We start from the raw sequence: 13,258 nt of genomic DNA, 5'->3' as shown, positions 1-13,258 counted from the left end.
CTAGAATTGGTAGGTGAGTAGGAAACTGGGGACTGAACTGCAGGATCGAAATATATAACCACAAGTTCTTTGCTTCCAAAGTGAAACTTTTTCTTCAGGCAAATTCCAGCTTCCTCACATCACTACATTCTTTTCCATTCATTCAGTGCCATCTTCAGACTTGCCAGACCAGTCCTCGCATACCCCATTCTTGCAACATTCCCCGTCACATTATCTCAAAAATGAAGACCCAAGCCCTCATCGTCTCTCTGCTTGCTGGTATCGCAACAGCCAGTCCTCTTGCTGTTGAAGTTCGCCAGTCCACCAACGTTGGCATCACAGCCAATGAGTTCACCAGAGGCGGCTGCAGGGATATCATATTCTTCTTTGCTCGAGGCTCCACTGAAGTTGGAAACATGGTTAGCCGCCTTCAAGCTTGATCAAAATGCCATGATAAATTAAACTAATTGATATTTAGGGGAGTACCGTTGGACCTCCCACTGGAGAAGGGCTGAAGAGGGCATTTGGAGGAAACAGTGTTGCTGTTGAAGGCATCGACTATGCTGCTGCTCTGTCCACAAACTTCCTCCCTGGAGGGGCTGATCCAGCTGGAATTCGCGAAATGCGAGACCTCTTTGTGGACGCTGCGTCCAGATGCCCGAACTCAGTACTTGTTGGTGGTGGCTACAGGTTGGTTGATTGATTGCAATTTCCTGCTGCTAGGCTAACATCCCTGTAGTCAAGGAGCAGCTCTTTGCCACCGTGCGATTGAGAATCTTCCACAAGCAGTCAAAGATCAAATTGCTGGTGTCGTAACGTACGGTGACACTCAAAACCAACAAGACAATGGTCAAATCCCCAACTTCCCAAGGGACAAGGTTCTTGTCATTTGCAACTCTGGTGATGCGGTATGCCGAGGGACATTGACCATTTTGCCAGCTCACTTGGACTATGAGAGAAGAGTCCCCGAGGCTGTGACCTTCTTGACTGGAAAGATCAGAGCTGCGCAGTGATTGCCAGCATGGTTTCAGCAGGGAGAAACAATGGAAGGGAATGCGGAAGATGGCGGGCAGGGACTTGATAATTTCATTTCTTTTGTGTTGCTGGCAACGTTGTGAGGGCTTTGAATGGCTTCTTTCAACAAGAAGATCATCTGTCTCAGAATATTCCATTGATGTATAAACCACTGCGTCCTCAAAGACCAAATTGTGCATGCCGATATGTTGATTCAATGCAATCAAAGTCAAGCCTCTCGGATGCACGAGAGCAGAAGCAGGAACTGTGGTCAAGCTTAGGAAAATGTGTCGGGACTTAATGGACGGTTTACAAAGCGGCGGTTTATTCGTCTAAAGAGCAAGACAGAACTTTTAGGACACACGACCCCTCTCTGTATGTCCCGAGTCTGTCTAGCGTACCCCTGACAGTTTCTACATCCCTGTGTGGGTATTCCCTGGTGATGGTTAAGCGAGGTGGGTATCAACAAGTGACACTGGGGCAGCTACCGAGAGCGAGGATCATCAAACACACAGTTATTCCTGGTAATAGTCGAAGTCTCCATGTAAATTTCAAATAATCCGTATTTCGTAGCAAATACCGCATTGTCACTGTCCTTGTGGCCGTCAGCAGGTCGCGAAGGGATAGCCAAAATTGGTGAAGCCTGGTCTCCGAAAATTGCCAAAACTTTAAGGCTGATGGATGTAAGACGATCACACGACGATTCAAATGGACTAATCAGTATCTAGGTACAGCTTTACCATTGACGATACGACATTACATGAGCCGGGGAACATGCAGCTCTTGCACAGATACGAAGTCAGTATTGGACATATTTCCTATTCTTCCATGTAAAGAAACCAAGAGATCTTCAACATCTAGAAAGCTCTTCGCACAATATTCCAAATCGTCATCAAAGCACCACTCTTTACAACCACCTCACTCAACTACTACTCGAGCTCCCCCCATTGCCCCTCGCCGTCGTCCTCGTCCCCGTCCCACCACTCACGCTACTACTCCTCCCCCTCCCGCTCCCTTTCCCCTTCTTCTTCTTCTTCCAAAACATCAACTTCCTCAACACGCCTCCTCCCTTCTTCTTCCCATCACTCCCAGAACCCGACGTATCAGAATCCGTACTCGGCGGTCTTTGCTTCTTCTTTTTCACAGGAGGAGGAGGGAAATCTGGACTCCAGTCTTTGGGCGCGAAGCGTGCGAATTGTGGGTCGATTTCTACGTTCCAGTTGAGGGGATTTTTGTCGCCTTTGCGGCGGGCGATACCAATTAGGTGGCTGCCTGGACAGGGAGGTTGTTAGTTTTGGATGGCGGATGAGATGAAAGGGGATGGGGTGTTTGGAGAGTTCGCGAAATGTCTGCACGCAAGTGGAGAATCTGACCACAATGCCTCAAAAAGAGACGTAGAGAACTGCAGTCCACAATTTCATACTTCTTGATGAGACGTGTAAAAGTGCGAAAGCGCGGAGGCAGTTTTGGATAGCCTGGACAGTCCAGACATGGTACGTCTGACAAGAATGAGAGCGGAGAGCTCACATGATCCAGGTTCAAAGTGAATATATACAACTTACGATCATCCTGAAGCCACTTATTCTTCCTCGGCCGTATCGGTGGCTGTACAAGAGATGCCGAGTTAGTTGTTCTAGTGCGGTTCGTTGTTCCGCCTGTTGGAGTACTGGTAGCCATTCTGAGGTGGAGAGGCTGTTTTGACAGCACGAGATTCAGAGTGGTAACGATTTCTGAGCTTAAATGTGTGCTGAGGAGAGGAGATTGGACAGGCAGAGTCCATGTTGGACTTGAATGGGCTTGGTTGAGTCAAGGAGAGGAGTTCCCTATGTCTTTGAATGGTGAGTGTCCATGGACGACTTTGCGAGCGAATGACTGGATGGCTTGAGAGAAAATTGATGTGTGATTGTCTCTCTGGCTACGTATGTATAGAAATTTAACCTGACTCCAAGATGTGAAGGAGAGCACAGTCAGATACCCCAGTCGCCCGCCGCACGCTTTCGTTCAATGCCTCCAGATCAGTCGAGAGGGCAAAGTGTGAGAAGCAAAAACAACATCAAGATAGCAGAGGGTCCTCACCAGAGCAATAGAAAAGTGTAAGAAGCCCTGGGTCTTTTTTGAACTCCGAATAAAATGTTTCATAAATCATCATCACGTATATCGTGGTCCCAACTCATAGACCCCCGACTTAACCCCCTGCCTACTCCCCGCATCAAGCTCACCCGGTTTGTCCCAAGCATCCAACTCCCTTAGACCCTTGAAGCTATCAAACTTGCCATTGCCATGCAGTTCTCGAGGCGTGAAAGGCGGTGGAATCACTTTCTGTTCCCCCCATCCTGGGACGTGAAGTTCGGCAAGCTGGACTGGAGGCGCGGGAGGTGGGGTCTCGAATGGATGGAACGGCGATTTCGTCGATTTGAGTTTTCGTCGACGTCCGAGATACCAGCCTATGAATATGGCTAGCACGACTGCAGATATTGCTCCTGCTATCATGCCAATTTTTGCTCCCGTTGAGACTCCACTTGTGGATGATCCTGGAAGAGAGGCTGGTGTCGTCGTGGGTGTGCCAGGAGAACTTGGCGCTGGGAGAGTCGTTGATGGTATGATAGACTGAGAGGAAGTTGTTGGGGACAGTATGGGACTGAGAGATATCAAAGTTCTAGAAGCTGAAGAGCTGACTCTGGAGGGAGCCGTAGAAATAGTGGTGCTGGAAGGCTTGGGGGTGCTCGGTGATGCTGTTTCCGAGGGACTGTCTGCACCACTACCAGGTGCATCGGGAGAAGTGAAATCAAGTGTGCTCGAGTCAAACTCGGTTTTTTTGTCATTGGAATCTCGCATTCGAAGGAAAAAGGTATTGGATGGCTTCAACGTCATAGTTCCCGTGGTGACTTGCCAGTCCCATGTTTTTGTCTCGCTTGTGAGATTCTCTCGGCAAAGTTAGCTTCTGTGACCTCCTGTACCAGCTGGCACTGAACATTATACCTGCGATCAAAAATGGCCCATTCACACAGCTATGATCACCGCAATCGAGTTGTTGAAACAAGAGAAAATCGAAGACGGCCATATCCGTTGACCACCGTACATGCTGTGTGGAGCCGAGAATCCATTCGGAATTGTCTGGACCGCTGGATCCTGTTGCTGGAGGGTTCAAGAACAAGTCTGTAAGGATGTCAACTCTCGGCGAAAGAGTTTTAACGTTCTTGGAAGACTTCATCTTGAATGAAGATGCTCGCAAACCCAAGTGCCTGAATTAAAAATTATAGATTGGGATACTGGACGCTCGAGTATCAGTCTTTGAAGCACCACAAGCTCAAAATCATAAAATATAAAGTTTAAACAAGACATCGAAAAAAAGTTCAGCAGAAGGAATCATATGAACACTCCATGAAGCATTTGATCGTCCAATGCTAGAAGTTAGACCAAATTGGCGACCCCGAAAGCGACCTAAATTGGAGCCAAGTGTCGCCTTGAATAGACGACCAGTGGCGGCAAAATACCAAGAACAATTGGCTATGGAGCAGGAAAGTTTGGGCAGAAAGTTCGGGAAGGCAGATTGTTCGCATTCCAGGCGCCCGCCGACTGACCCACCAGAGTGCCATGACTGATAGGCGCTTCTCACAAGGATGCATCGTCATCCGAACCTCAAAATTAGGCCGTCTCAATAAGGCGGCGCTTAATGTCTTCACCTGAGAAGGCAAATCCGGAGATGAAACGCTCGCTCGGCATACATATATCATATCTTGTCAAGTATTTTGGCACTAGTCCGAAGTCCACCGGAGATGAAACAGTTTCGGCTGGAAAGATCTGTCGATCTTCAAGGTCGGGAAGAATTTAAGTTCATAGGCCGAGACGAACTATTTTGCTGACAGCGGCCCGGACCGTATGAGTTCCGACTCTCGAGATCTAACAGGAGCGAGAAGTCGGAAGGTCATTCTTCAGAACAAAGGTAAACAAAAACGAATTGTCTGAGGACCTCCAGTTCAAACGATTTTCGTTATGCTTATCTGAATACCCCTGTAAATAACACGACTTAAGCTCCTACTGTATCGTCAGGCTGCCTGCAGCCATGGGTCATGGTATGGGTTTCGATACGCGCTGAGGGTGGGTGGCTTGCAGACTAGGGTGGCACGGTGGAACACCAACATCAGAAATGTTGGTTTTTGAGGTTATTGGTTTTCGTTCCCACCCACCTATCCATCGGGTCCGTTTGAAAATCTCTTCTCGTTATCCAGAGCTCCGTACTCTACTTGAATCGGAATCTTCCCCTTCGCCGACAATTAACAGTCCCAGGCTCCCACGATCCGCCGAACAGATATATTAGATGGCGCCACAAGGCTGGCGAAGGCTGGCACAGGATAATCCGGACTCGGAGTCAACGGTTGGCGCAGGAAGCCCTCGAAGGAAGAGACCGCTGTTCAGCAGCAAAAAGATAGCCATCGCAGCAGCAGTCACCCTCATCGCCCTAGCTCTCCTGTATTCTTCCCACAGACTCGTGGCAGATGGATACTCTTTCCGCAAGGAACCACCACAAAACCCAGCCAGTGAAGAGCCCGCGAATCTCCCTCCGCGTCCAAGCACAATCCTCTCCACTTCGAAAGCGGCAGTTATAGTCGAGAATCGACCTCTCGAGAACTTAATCCCCATCATATTACATTTCTCATCTGTGCTTGGACGAGAATGGCCAATACACCTGTTTACGAGCGAAGGAAACATGGGAGCATTCTCCGAATCGGCGCCATTCCAAAGAGAAGTGAGCGCTGGTAGATTTCATGTGCGGGCTCTGCCAGCAGAAGAACACCTGAATACACATGCCGCTGTCTCAGGATTCTTTACCAAGCCATGGTTCTGGGAACAGATGGCGCCGGCGGAACATATTTTGATGTTCCAAGCAGATAGCATCATCTGCTCGAACTCGCAGCACAGAGTAGAGGATTTCCTCATGTACGATTTTGTCGGTGCGCCGGTCGACGAGGTCAGAGGGTTAGGAATGGGATACAATGGCGGGCTTTCGATACGGAATCGAACGAAGTGCTTGGAGATTGTCCAGAACTATGATTGGCAGGTGGAGCGACATGGAGATCATTCTGCCGGGAACGTGGATTATGAAGATCAGTGGTTCTCAAAGAAGATGCGAGAGATGCCAGGTGGGTCTACATTGCCTACTCCAGAGATCGCGATGCAGTTCTCGGTGGAGACAATGTGGTATGATAAACCACTAGGTTATCATCAGCCCAATGTGTGGCAGAAGGAGCACATGGACGAGATATATAAGTGGTGCCCTGAATATAGGTTGTGTACCTTGGAAACTTTCACGGATCATAATACTGAGAACTTTGGGGGAGCTTGATGTAGCTATATAGAATGAAAACATGTACAAGGCCAACTGGAGCATTCTTGCCCATAGAAATTGAATTGATTATCGCCGAAGAGATAAACAGATGCTGCTAATTTTATATATGGATGTGTATTAAAACCAAGAACGCCGCGCTGTAAAAAATACGAACTGCAAGTCGTCACAACGTAAAACAGTCATCCTCCCTGATGGGGTGCCACCCACATCTCCGCTGGCCCTTTCGACTGATGCCGCATTCCATCGGGCGCTTCATGAATTGTTCCTCTTTGCGCCTCATAAATAGAACTACCACCTTGGGCTCGCTTCGCCATCGGATAGTTTGCTGGATAGGATGGTGCCTCAGCAAATCCAGAAGGATACCTAGGGCTCTGAGGGGCACGAGTTCTTCGCTTCAGTATAAAGATTGCTGCTGCGAGACAGACCGTCCCCAGCACCCCCAACGAAATTCCGACCCCGATGCCAATCTTCGCCCCGTTACTCAGACCCTCAGACGTCACTGGCGCGGTCTCAACCGGTACTATAGACTGTATGCTGGTATTCAACGGCTGTACTGAGCTGGTTGTTGAGGAGGTTCCTGGCTGAGTTGTTGATACAGAGGTGGAAGCCGGGGTTGTGAGAGCCTTTTCCCGAAAAACGAAGCCATTAACATGTACAGCGGCCACGCTAAATCCGTTCCCTATCACTACCGCTGTCGTATCTTTCCAGTTGAAGTTTGTGTCGATTGTAGATTTTGCGACAATTGTTTGACCGACTTTGAGCGGGGAATGGCACTGTCCAAGAGTCGCGGCACCTAAAAAGCTGCCCAAAAACGTATATGACCTTCACCAAGTTAGAAGATTTCTACATTGGAGAATAACTCCAGGTCACTTACGAAGGGCAGCAGCCAACAAAAGATGTCAACGGATTGACCGAGCTAATTGTAGCAGTCGTGTACCCTGTCGGACACGCAAACGGACCGAGATTTATGTTCGTCGTGATGCCATCACTATGTTGCTCCCACCAACGAGTCTGTTCAGTTGCCAGGCACTTTACAGCCGTATCGATCCACCTTCCATAATAAGGATCAAAAGCAACGAATCCAGATACCGCTCCAGGGAGATAGTAAATGGCAGTGGAGCATTGAGCGAGAGATTGGCCAGGCCCTGGAGTCGTGAATGGGAGCCAGTTCGTGATCACACCACTGACAGTATCTGGCCCACGAGTGGTCGTCATTTGGGAAAGAGCAATGTTTAGACTCTCTCATCACAGAGACTCAGAGGACGCACGAGAATGTAATAAGAACAAAGGGCACTTGCGCGACACCATGGGGACCGAACGAGAACGAGCAGGCGCTAATCCTCGGGGCAACTTGAGATCCTCCAGGGGTATACAAACACCAACAATCGCCAATTTCAATTGTTGGTCGCTTTCAATAGACACCCAATCAGTAATCTCCGTAGCCGCGGACCAATTCCCAACATGAAAAATGCCCGAAAGAAAAACCTTTGGTTTCGAGGCTAAACTAGAATCTCGTTCGAACAACACGACGTGCACGAAAGTTCGGGGAAACTTGCATGCGGATCACAATACCAACACGACACAAAATAGTTGTACATGGTTTCACAACTCGTCGGGCTTATGAGGGCAGTGAGCGGAGCTCCTGAGGGACAAGGAACTGTAGCTTGTCCAGTGACTCGTTTAACCAGTCAATATCACAACACCCGCACGGGGACTGCTCCATCGCAGGTCTCACCTAGACTCACCTAGACGCCCTCACCACGACGAACGAAAGTCGGGACCACTCCAAATCATGAAGGCATTCCGCATTCTCCGACGAAAGTCACGCCCAGCCTCACCTGGTACACGTGAGTAGTTCGCGGGACCGAGCCTCTCCGTAGCCTGATCATGATCATCGTAATGGATTTCTCAACCTTCCCTTTTTCACTAAACAACAACGATCCGTATCTTCCGGGCATATAGCATCGCACTGGCGATAGAAATAAGCGGAATGGCGTCTCCAACCCTTGATCCAAACCCCACCCGATGCCGTGTCGTGATGGCACCAAACCCCTACACGACCGACCAGCCCACAATCTTCCTCTCAGGCTCCATCGATGCGCCGCCAGCAACATGGCAATCCCTCCTCACAGCCGCACTTTCTCATCTCCCCATCACGATCCTCAACCCTCATCGAGAAGATTGGGACTCCACCTGGCGAGAAGAAGTAGATTTCGCACCATTCCGCGAACAAGTAAACTGGGAATTGGACGCCATGGAAGCAGCTGATGTTGTCGCGGTATACTTCAATCCTAAATCGCCAGCGCCAATCACATTGATGGAATTGGGGCTTTTTGCGAGGGGAAAGAAAATGGTTGTTGCGTGTCCGGAGGGGTATGTGAAGAGAGGGAATGTGCAGATTGTTTGTGAGAGATTTGGAATTGAGATTGTTGATAATGTCGAGCAGTTGGCGGATCGGGTGGCGAAACTGTTAGGGGAGTTAGGGGTCATGAAGTAGGGTTAGGGGATCGTTTTAGCGATATGGCGCTAGCTGTCGCCTATAATTTTAGTAGGACTCGCTGGGTTTCTCAAATACATTTACTTTTCGATTTCACGGGACGAAAACGGGGATTGAAATATGTTTAATGGACGCGACCAGCGCATCATGAAACTGTGTATTCTGACAATGAGAAAGGAGATGTCTCTCAATACAGACTTTCACTTTGACAAATCAACCGCGCTGAATGTAAGAGGCGACTTCTGAGTAGTGATGATTGACAGCACCTATATCTATCTACCTATCTATGTATGCTGTATCTTGAATTAAAGAATACATACCTGTGTATGTCACGTGTAGATCAGACAAAAGCTGCAGGGTTGGGCAGCTCACGAGTCCCTACCTATCTTGGCAGTCATAACCATTTCTCTTCACAACAACATCAGCACAGTACAATCATGTTATCCCATCACTAAGCTAGTTAACTCTCCTAGTCTTCAAATATTTAGATATGGATGATCTTCAAAGATATCAGTATCGCCCAATCCTTGAGAATGATGGTATCCGTCTCCTCGAGCTGGAGCCTGATCCAGAGCTCAACGCGAGGATCAAATGCTCGCTCATCCACACCACATTACACGAGTATGACCACGACCTGATCAATCACTATACTGCTCTCTCTTACGTCTGGGGAGGCTCCACGATATTGAAGTCCATCCTTGTTGAGGGCCATGAGTTCCGCATCACTCCCAATCTCGACTCAGCCTTGCGTTATATGAGGGATCCAACGAGGAGATGTTTGATATGGGCGGATGCCATTTGTATCAACCAATCGGACGACGAAGAGAAAAATGGGCAAGTCAGACAAATGGGTGATGTCTATCGACACGCCACGCACACGATCATCTTTCTTGGAGAGCCCACCCAAAACACTGACGCAGTTCTTAATGCTGTGAGATCCAACGCCACATTAACTGTGGACAGAGAAGCCTTAGAAGCTCTTCCGTGGCAAGAAATCCTAGCGAGACCCTGGTTTCAGCGAGTCTGGGTGTATCAAGAACTGCTCTTCTCTGTCGACCCGTGGGTTCAATGTGGAAGGGGTCGCGTACGATGGGAGCTGCTCCACAATACAGTGAAGTCTTTGACGCAAGCAAACCGATATGTGCACCCGTGGAAAGATATTTTGATCATGCAAGAGGGCAAGAAAAGCTTCTTCGATCAATCAGATCAATCAGATCAATCAGACGATTGTGCACTAGCCTTTGTATTCCGCCTTCTAGCAGTTCTCGACAACAGACGTGGTTTTGGAGTATTGGACCCCCGAGACGTGCTTTTCGCTCATAGTCGTATCCTTGGGCCCTCCCCGAGAGATGACAAGCAAAATAAGTTGATTGATATCGACTATACGAAGGACTTTATTGATGTGTATCGAGACATTGTCCGATACACACTGCCCATTCTCAAGAATTACAGAATCATTTCCTACGCTGAATGCAACCCTCAGCTTGATGGGAGAGGCGTATCACAGGCGTCTCAGTTTCCAACCTGGGTACCGGATTGGACTCAGAAAAAGCCCCTCTACCCACGACCTCTATTAAGAGACGTAGCGACATTGGAGAAAATCTACGCAGATCCCAATGATTATCAAATTAAGCCCTGCTTCTTGCATTCTGATCGACTTCTTCTTTGCGTCACCGGCGAACGAGTAGGCAAACTCTGCATGGTGACAGATTTGATCACAAAGCAGGAGTTATCTCTACAACTGAGGCCTGGCTGCATGAAAGAAGGTCAGTATACTCGGGGCACACGCAAAGCAATTGAATCTGTGATCTTCCACCACTGGGAAACTTTACTTGACTTCCTCATGTCTGCACCACCAAGCGAGCCCTCATCCTTAGGAGGTGGTCGTCAGCCCAAGCCCAAGGAGGAGATTAGTTCTTGCATCTTGCGGACCGATGTTGACTGGATTAAAGGGGATCTGACGGACCCTATGCTGGCAGAAAAACGGGAACGGCTGATTCGACATCTTGTACTTCACTCAATATATGAGGATTCGGACGAATATCGTCACTTCCTATACGGCAGACGATTTGGCAAACTGCAAAACGGTCGTCTCGTTCTTGTTCCAGGAGGAGCTAGAGTAGGTGACAAGATGTGCTTCTTTTGGGGTGATTTCATGGTTCCATTTCTGCTGAGAGAATATGACCCGCTCAATGGAGCCTCAGATGTCGAAGCCGAATTGAGAAATGATCACGGCGTCAAGGTTTCGACGAAGATTACTCACTTTGAAGTTGTGGGTGAATGTCTGATAGATGAACTGATCGCAAGACCAGCGCACATGGTAGAGTCTGTGTTGAAGCTTAAATCTCAGCCGGAGTCATTTGTATTACACTGAAGGCAAGATCTAATTTCTACTATTTTTGGACTGAGCCTCAAGAGCAAGTTCATCCTACGACCCCTTCTGCTCGCAGCTCTTTGATCTCTTCCTTACTAAAACTTAACACTTCGCTCAAAACCTCGTCCGTGTGCTGCCCCAGCGTTGGAGGTGGCGTCCTGATCCCCGGAGTCGAGTACGAGTATTTCACAGGCGTATTGATCAACTTCATCGGTCCACACGTCGGGTGATCGATCTCCTTGACCATTCCACGAGCAACAACTACATCCATCAGCCGCAATCAGCAAACGCGCAAGTGAGGAAACATACCATGTTCATGCGTCAAAGTGTCCATCAGATCATTGACTTTCGCATATGGCAATCCCGTGCCATCGAATATCTCAAGCCACTCCTGCGTTGACTTCGACATAGTGATCTCCTCAATCCATGGCTCCAATAGACTTCGATTCGCCACCCGAGATGAGTTCACGGCGAAGCGTTCATCACTGATCCATTCGGGTTTGCCGAGTCCTTCACATAGGATGCCGAACAACCTGTCAGTTCCACCACCAAATAGAATATCGCCATCGGATGTTTTGAAAGACCGGTATGGTACAACCGATGCTGTACTCCAAATCAGCAACTAAAGCAATGCACTGGATACCCAAGAACCTACGATGTGAAGTTCCCCACCGTCCGGTATCCCTCTTCCCAGAGATCAAAACCGACTCCGCCATATTCGACAAAGTCGCCACCTGACAATCACTCAAACATACATCCAAATGCTGCCCCTCACCAGTCTTCGCACGACCAAGCAGCGCCGCCATAATACTATTCGCCGTATACAGTCCCGTCGTCAAGTCTGTCACTGCACAACCCACCTTGACAGGAGGTCCATCACGTGTGCCTGTGATGTGCATCAAACCCATCTCCCTGTTTCTCAATCAAAATCCATTTTTTACCACAAAAGAACCTTAGAGAATACTCACGCTTCAACCATAACATCATACCCCGCACGATCACTATACGGCCCTGTCTGTCCATACCCCGTCACACTCGCATAAATCAACTTCGGATTCGCCTCACTCAGCGTCTTGAAATCAAGACCGTACTTCTTCAACGTCCCAGGCAGATAATTCTCCACAAAAACATCAGCTTTTAAAGCGAGCTCTCGTATCAAAGCTGCGCCTTTCTCTTCTTTGAACGATACCCCGATTGATTTCTTGTTGCGGTTTACCTAGAATATCTGGTCAGTGCAGTTCAGAGAAGGTAGAGAGGATGAGGATATACTGAGAGGTAATAAGCACTTTCTCCCGGCCCAGAACTCCCATCTATATGCGGCGCATACGGTGGTCCCCACTGTCTCGTGTCATCTCCTCTAGTTGGATGTTCTATTTTCAGAACTTCTGCTCTAGTTTACCACATATATAAGCATAATTGTCCACAACTATACCAGACATCCATTCCTCAAGTCCAAGAACACAAAAATGAAAACAAAAGCCCTGCTCCCTCACTTACCCAAGATCCCCCAATATCTGCGTACAATACGGCTACACCACGTGATTAGCTTCTCCTTCCCAACTCAACCAGTGCATTTTGAAGTTTTCAAGGAACTCTCACCCCCGCCAAGACCCTCGTCAAATCCAATATCCTCGTCCCCGAGAGCGGTAATCTCGGTGAATCCGTAGGCGATGACGAGAAATTACGTATCCTCGTCGATAAAGGTATTATCTGGCGTCCAACTTTAACTGATCGGCAAATTGGGCTGCCGAGGTATATTCTGGTGCTTCGCAGCATGGTAATCTATGTTGTGCTGCAGGTCTAGGTATGGTCTATCACAACTAAGTGTGCATGAAAGGGTGCATCAATGGAAGGCAGGCGATGAGGGTTAGTTTTGTTGTTTATGTCTGGCTGGATGCGTGGTGTGGTGCTGTCGGGTAGCGACCGTTTGGAGAAGGGGTTGCCGAGAGTCGGCTGGATTGGGATGTGGGGCTGCTGCTTGAGGGCGGCTTCACTTCGTGGCGATTCTTCAGCTACGTTTCGTTAGAGCAGGGATTGACGAGGCGAA

The 13,258-nt window shown here is 48.6% G+C and overlaps 7 protein-coding genes across 7 annotated transcripts; 3 read left to right on the top strand and 4 right to left on the bottom strand.

Annotated features, from left to right (window-relative positions):
• Positions 1–221: 221 nt before the first annotated feature.
• On the top strand, positions 222–1,054 carry ONS95_004150 (uncharacterized protein; the record flags this gene model as incomplete). Its single annotated transcript, XM_058497496.1, has 3 exons — positions 222–398; positions 458–669; positions 719–1,054. 3 exons carry the CDS (start codon positions 222–224, stop codon positions 990–992), a joined length of 663 nt encoding a protein of 220 aa, XP_058352221.1. The 3' UTR covers positions 993–1,054.
• An 861-nt stretch (positions 1,055–1,915) lies between these two features.
• ONS95_004149 (uncharacterized protein) lies at positions 1,916–2,670 on the bottom strand (the record flags this gene model as incomplete). The annotated part of the gene is made up of 2 exons (XM_058497495.1): positions 1,916–2,265; positions 2,556–2,670. 2 exons carry the CDS (start codon positions 2,668–2,670, stop codon positions 1,916–1,918), a joined length of 465 nt encoding a protein of 154 aa, XP_058352220.1.
• A 471-nt stretch (positions 2,671–3,141) lies between these two features.
• ONS95_004148 (uncharacterized protein) lies at positions 3,142–4,204 on the bottom strand (the record flags this gene model as incomplete). The annotated part of the gene is made up of 2 exons (XM_058497494.1): positions 3,142–3,917; positions 3,973–4,204. The coding sequence occupies 2 exons, from the start codon at positions 4,202–4,204 to the stop codon at positions 3,142–3,144; spliced, it is 1,008 nt and encodes a 335-aa protein (XP_058352219.1).
• Positions 4,205–5,311: 1,107 nt separating this feature from the next.
• Positions 5,312–6,337, top strand: ONS95_004147 (uncharacterized protein; the record flags this gene model as incomplete). The annotated part of the gene is made up of 1 exon (XM_058497493.1): positions 5,312–6,337. The coding sequence occupies one exon, from the start codon at positions 5,312–5,314 to the stop codon at positions 6,335–6,337; it is 1,026 nt and encodes a 341-aa protein (XP_058352218.1).
• Positions 6,338–6,519: 182 nt separating this feature from the next.
• Positions 6,520–7,555, bottom strand: ONS95_004146 (uncharacterized protein; the record flags this gene model as incomplete). The annotated part of the gene is made up of 2 exons (XM_058497492.1): positions 6,520–7,162; positions 7,215–7,555. The coding sequence occupies 2 exons, from the start codon at positions 7,553–7,555 to the stop codon at positions 6,520–6,522; spliced, it is 984 nt and encodes a 327-aa protein (XP_058352217.1).
• A 1,772-nt stretch (positions 7,556–9,327) lies between these two features.
• Positions 9,328–11,211, top strand: ONS95_004145 (uncharacterized protein; the record flags this gene model as incomplete). The annotated part of the gene is made up of 1 exon (XM_058497491.1): positions 9,328–11,211. One exon carries the CDS (start codon positions 9,328–9,330, stop codon positions 11,209–11,211), a length of 1,884 nt encoding a protein of 627 aa, XP_058352216.1.
• A 49-nt stretch (positions 11,212–11,260) lies between these two features.
• ONS95_004144 (uncharacterized protein) lies at positions 11,261–12,987 on the bottom strand (the record flags this gene model as incomplete). The annotated part of the gene is made up of 7 exons (XM_058497490.1): positions 11,261–11,472; positions 11,521–11,814; positions 11,867–12,123; positions 12,180–12,427; positions 12,481–12,601; positions 12,709–12,740; positions 12,811–12,987. 7 exons carry the CDS (start codon positions 12,985–12,987, stop codon positions 11,261–11,263), a joined length of 1,341 nt encoding a protein of 446 aa, XP_058352215.1.
• Positions 12,988–13,258: the final 271 nt, after the last annotated feature.

The sequence above is a fragment of the Cadophora gregata genome (genome assembly GCF_030347475.1).
Source record: "Cadophora gregata isolate MNR1 chromosome Unknown scaffold_14, whole genome shotgun sequence".
Lineage (NCBI taxonomy): Eukaryota > Fungi > Ascomycota > Leotiomycetes > Helotiales > Ploettnerulaceae > Cadophora > Cadophora gregata.
Note: the sequence above shows the minus strand (reverse complement) of the source record. Positions and strands in the feature narration are given on the sequence as shown.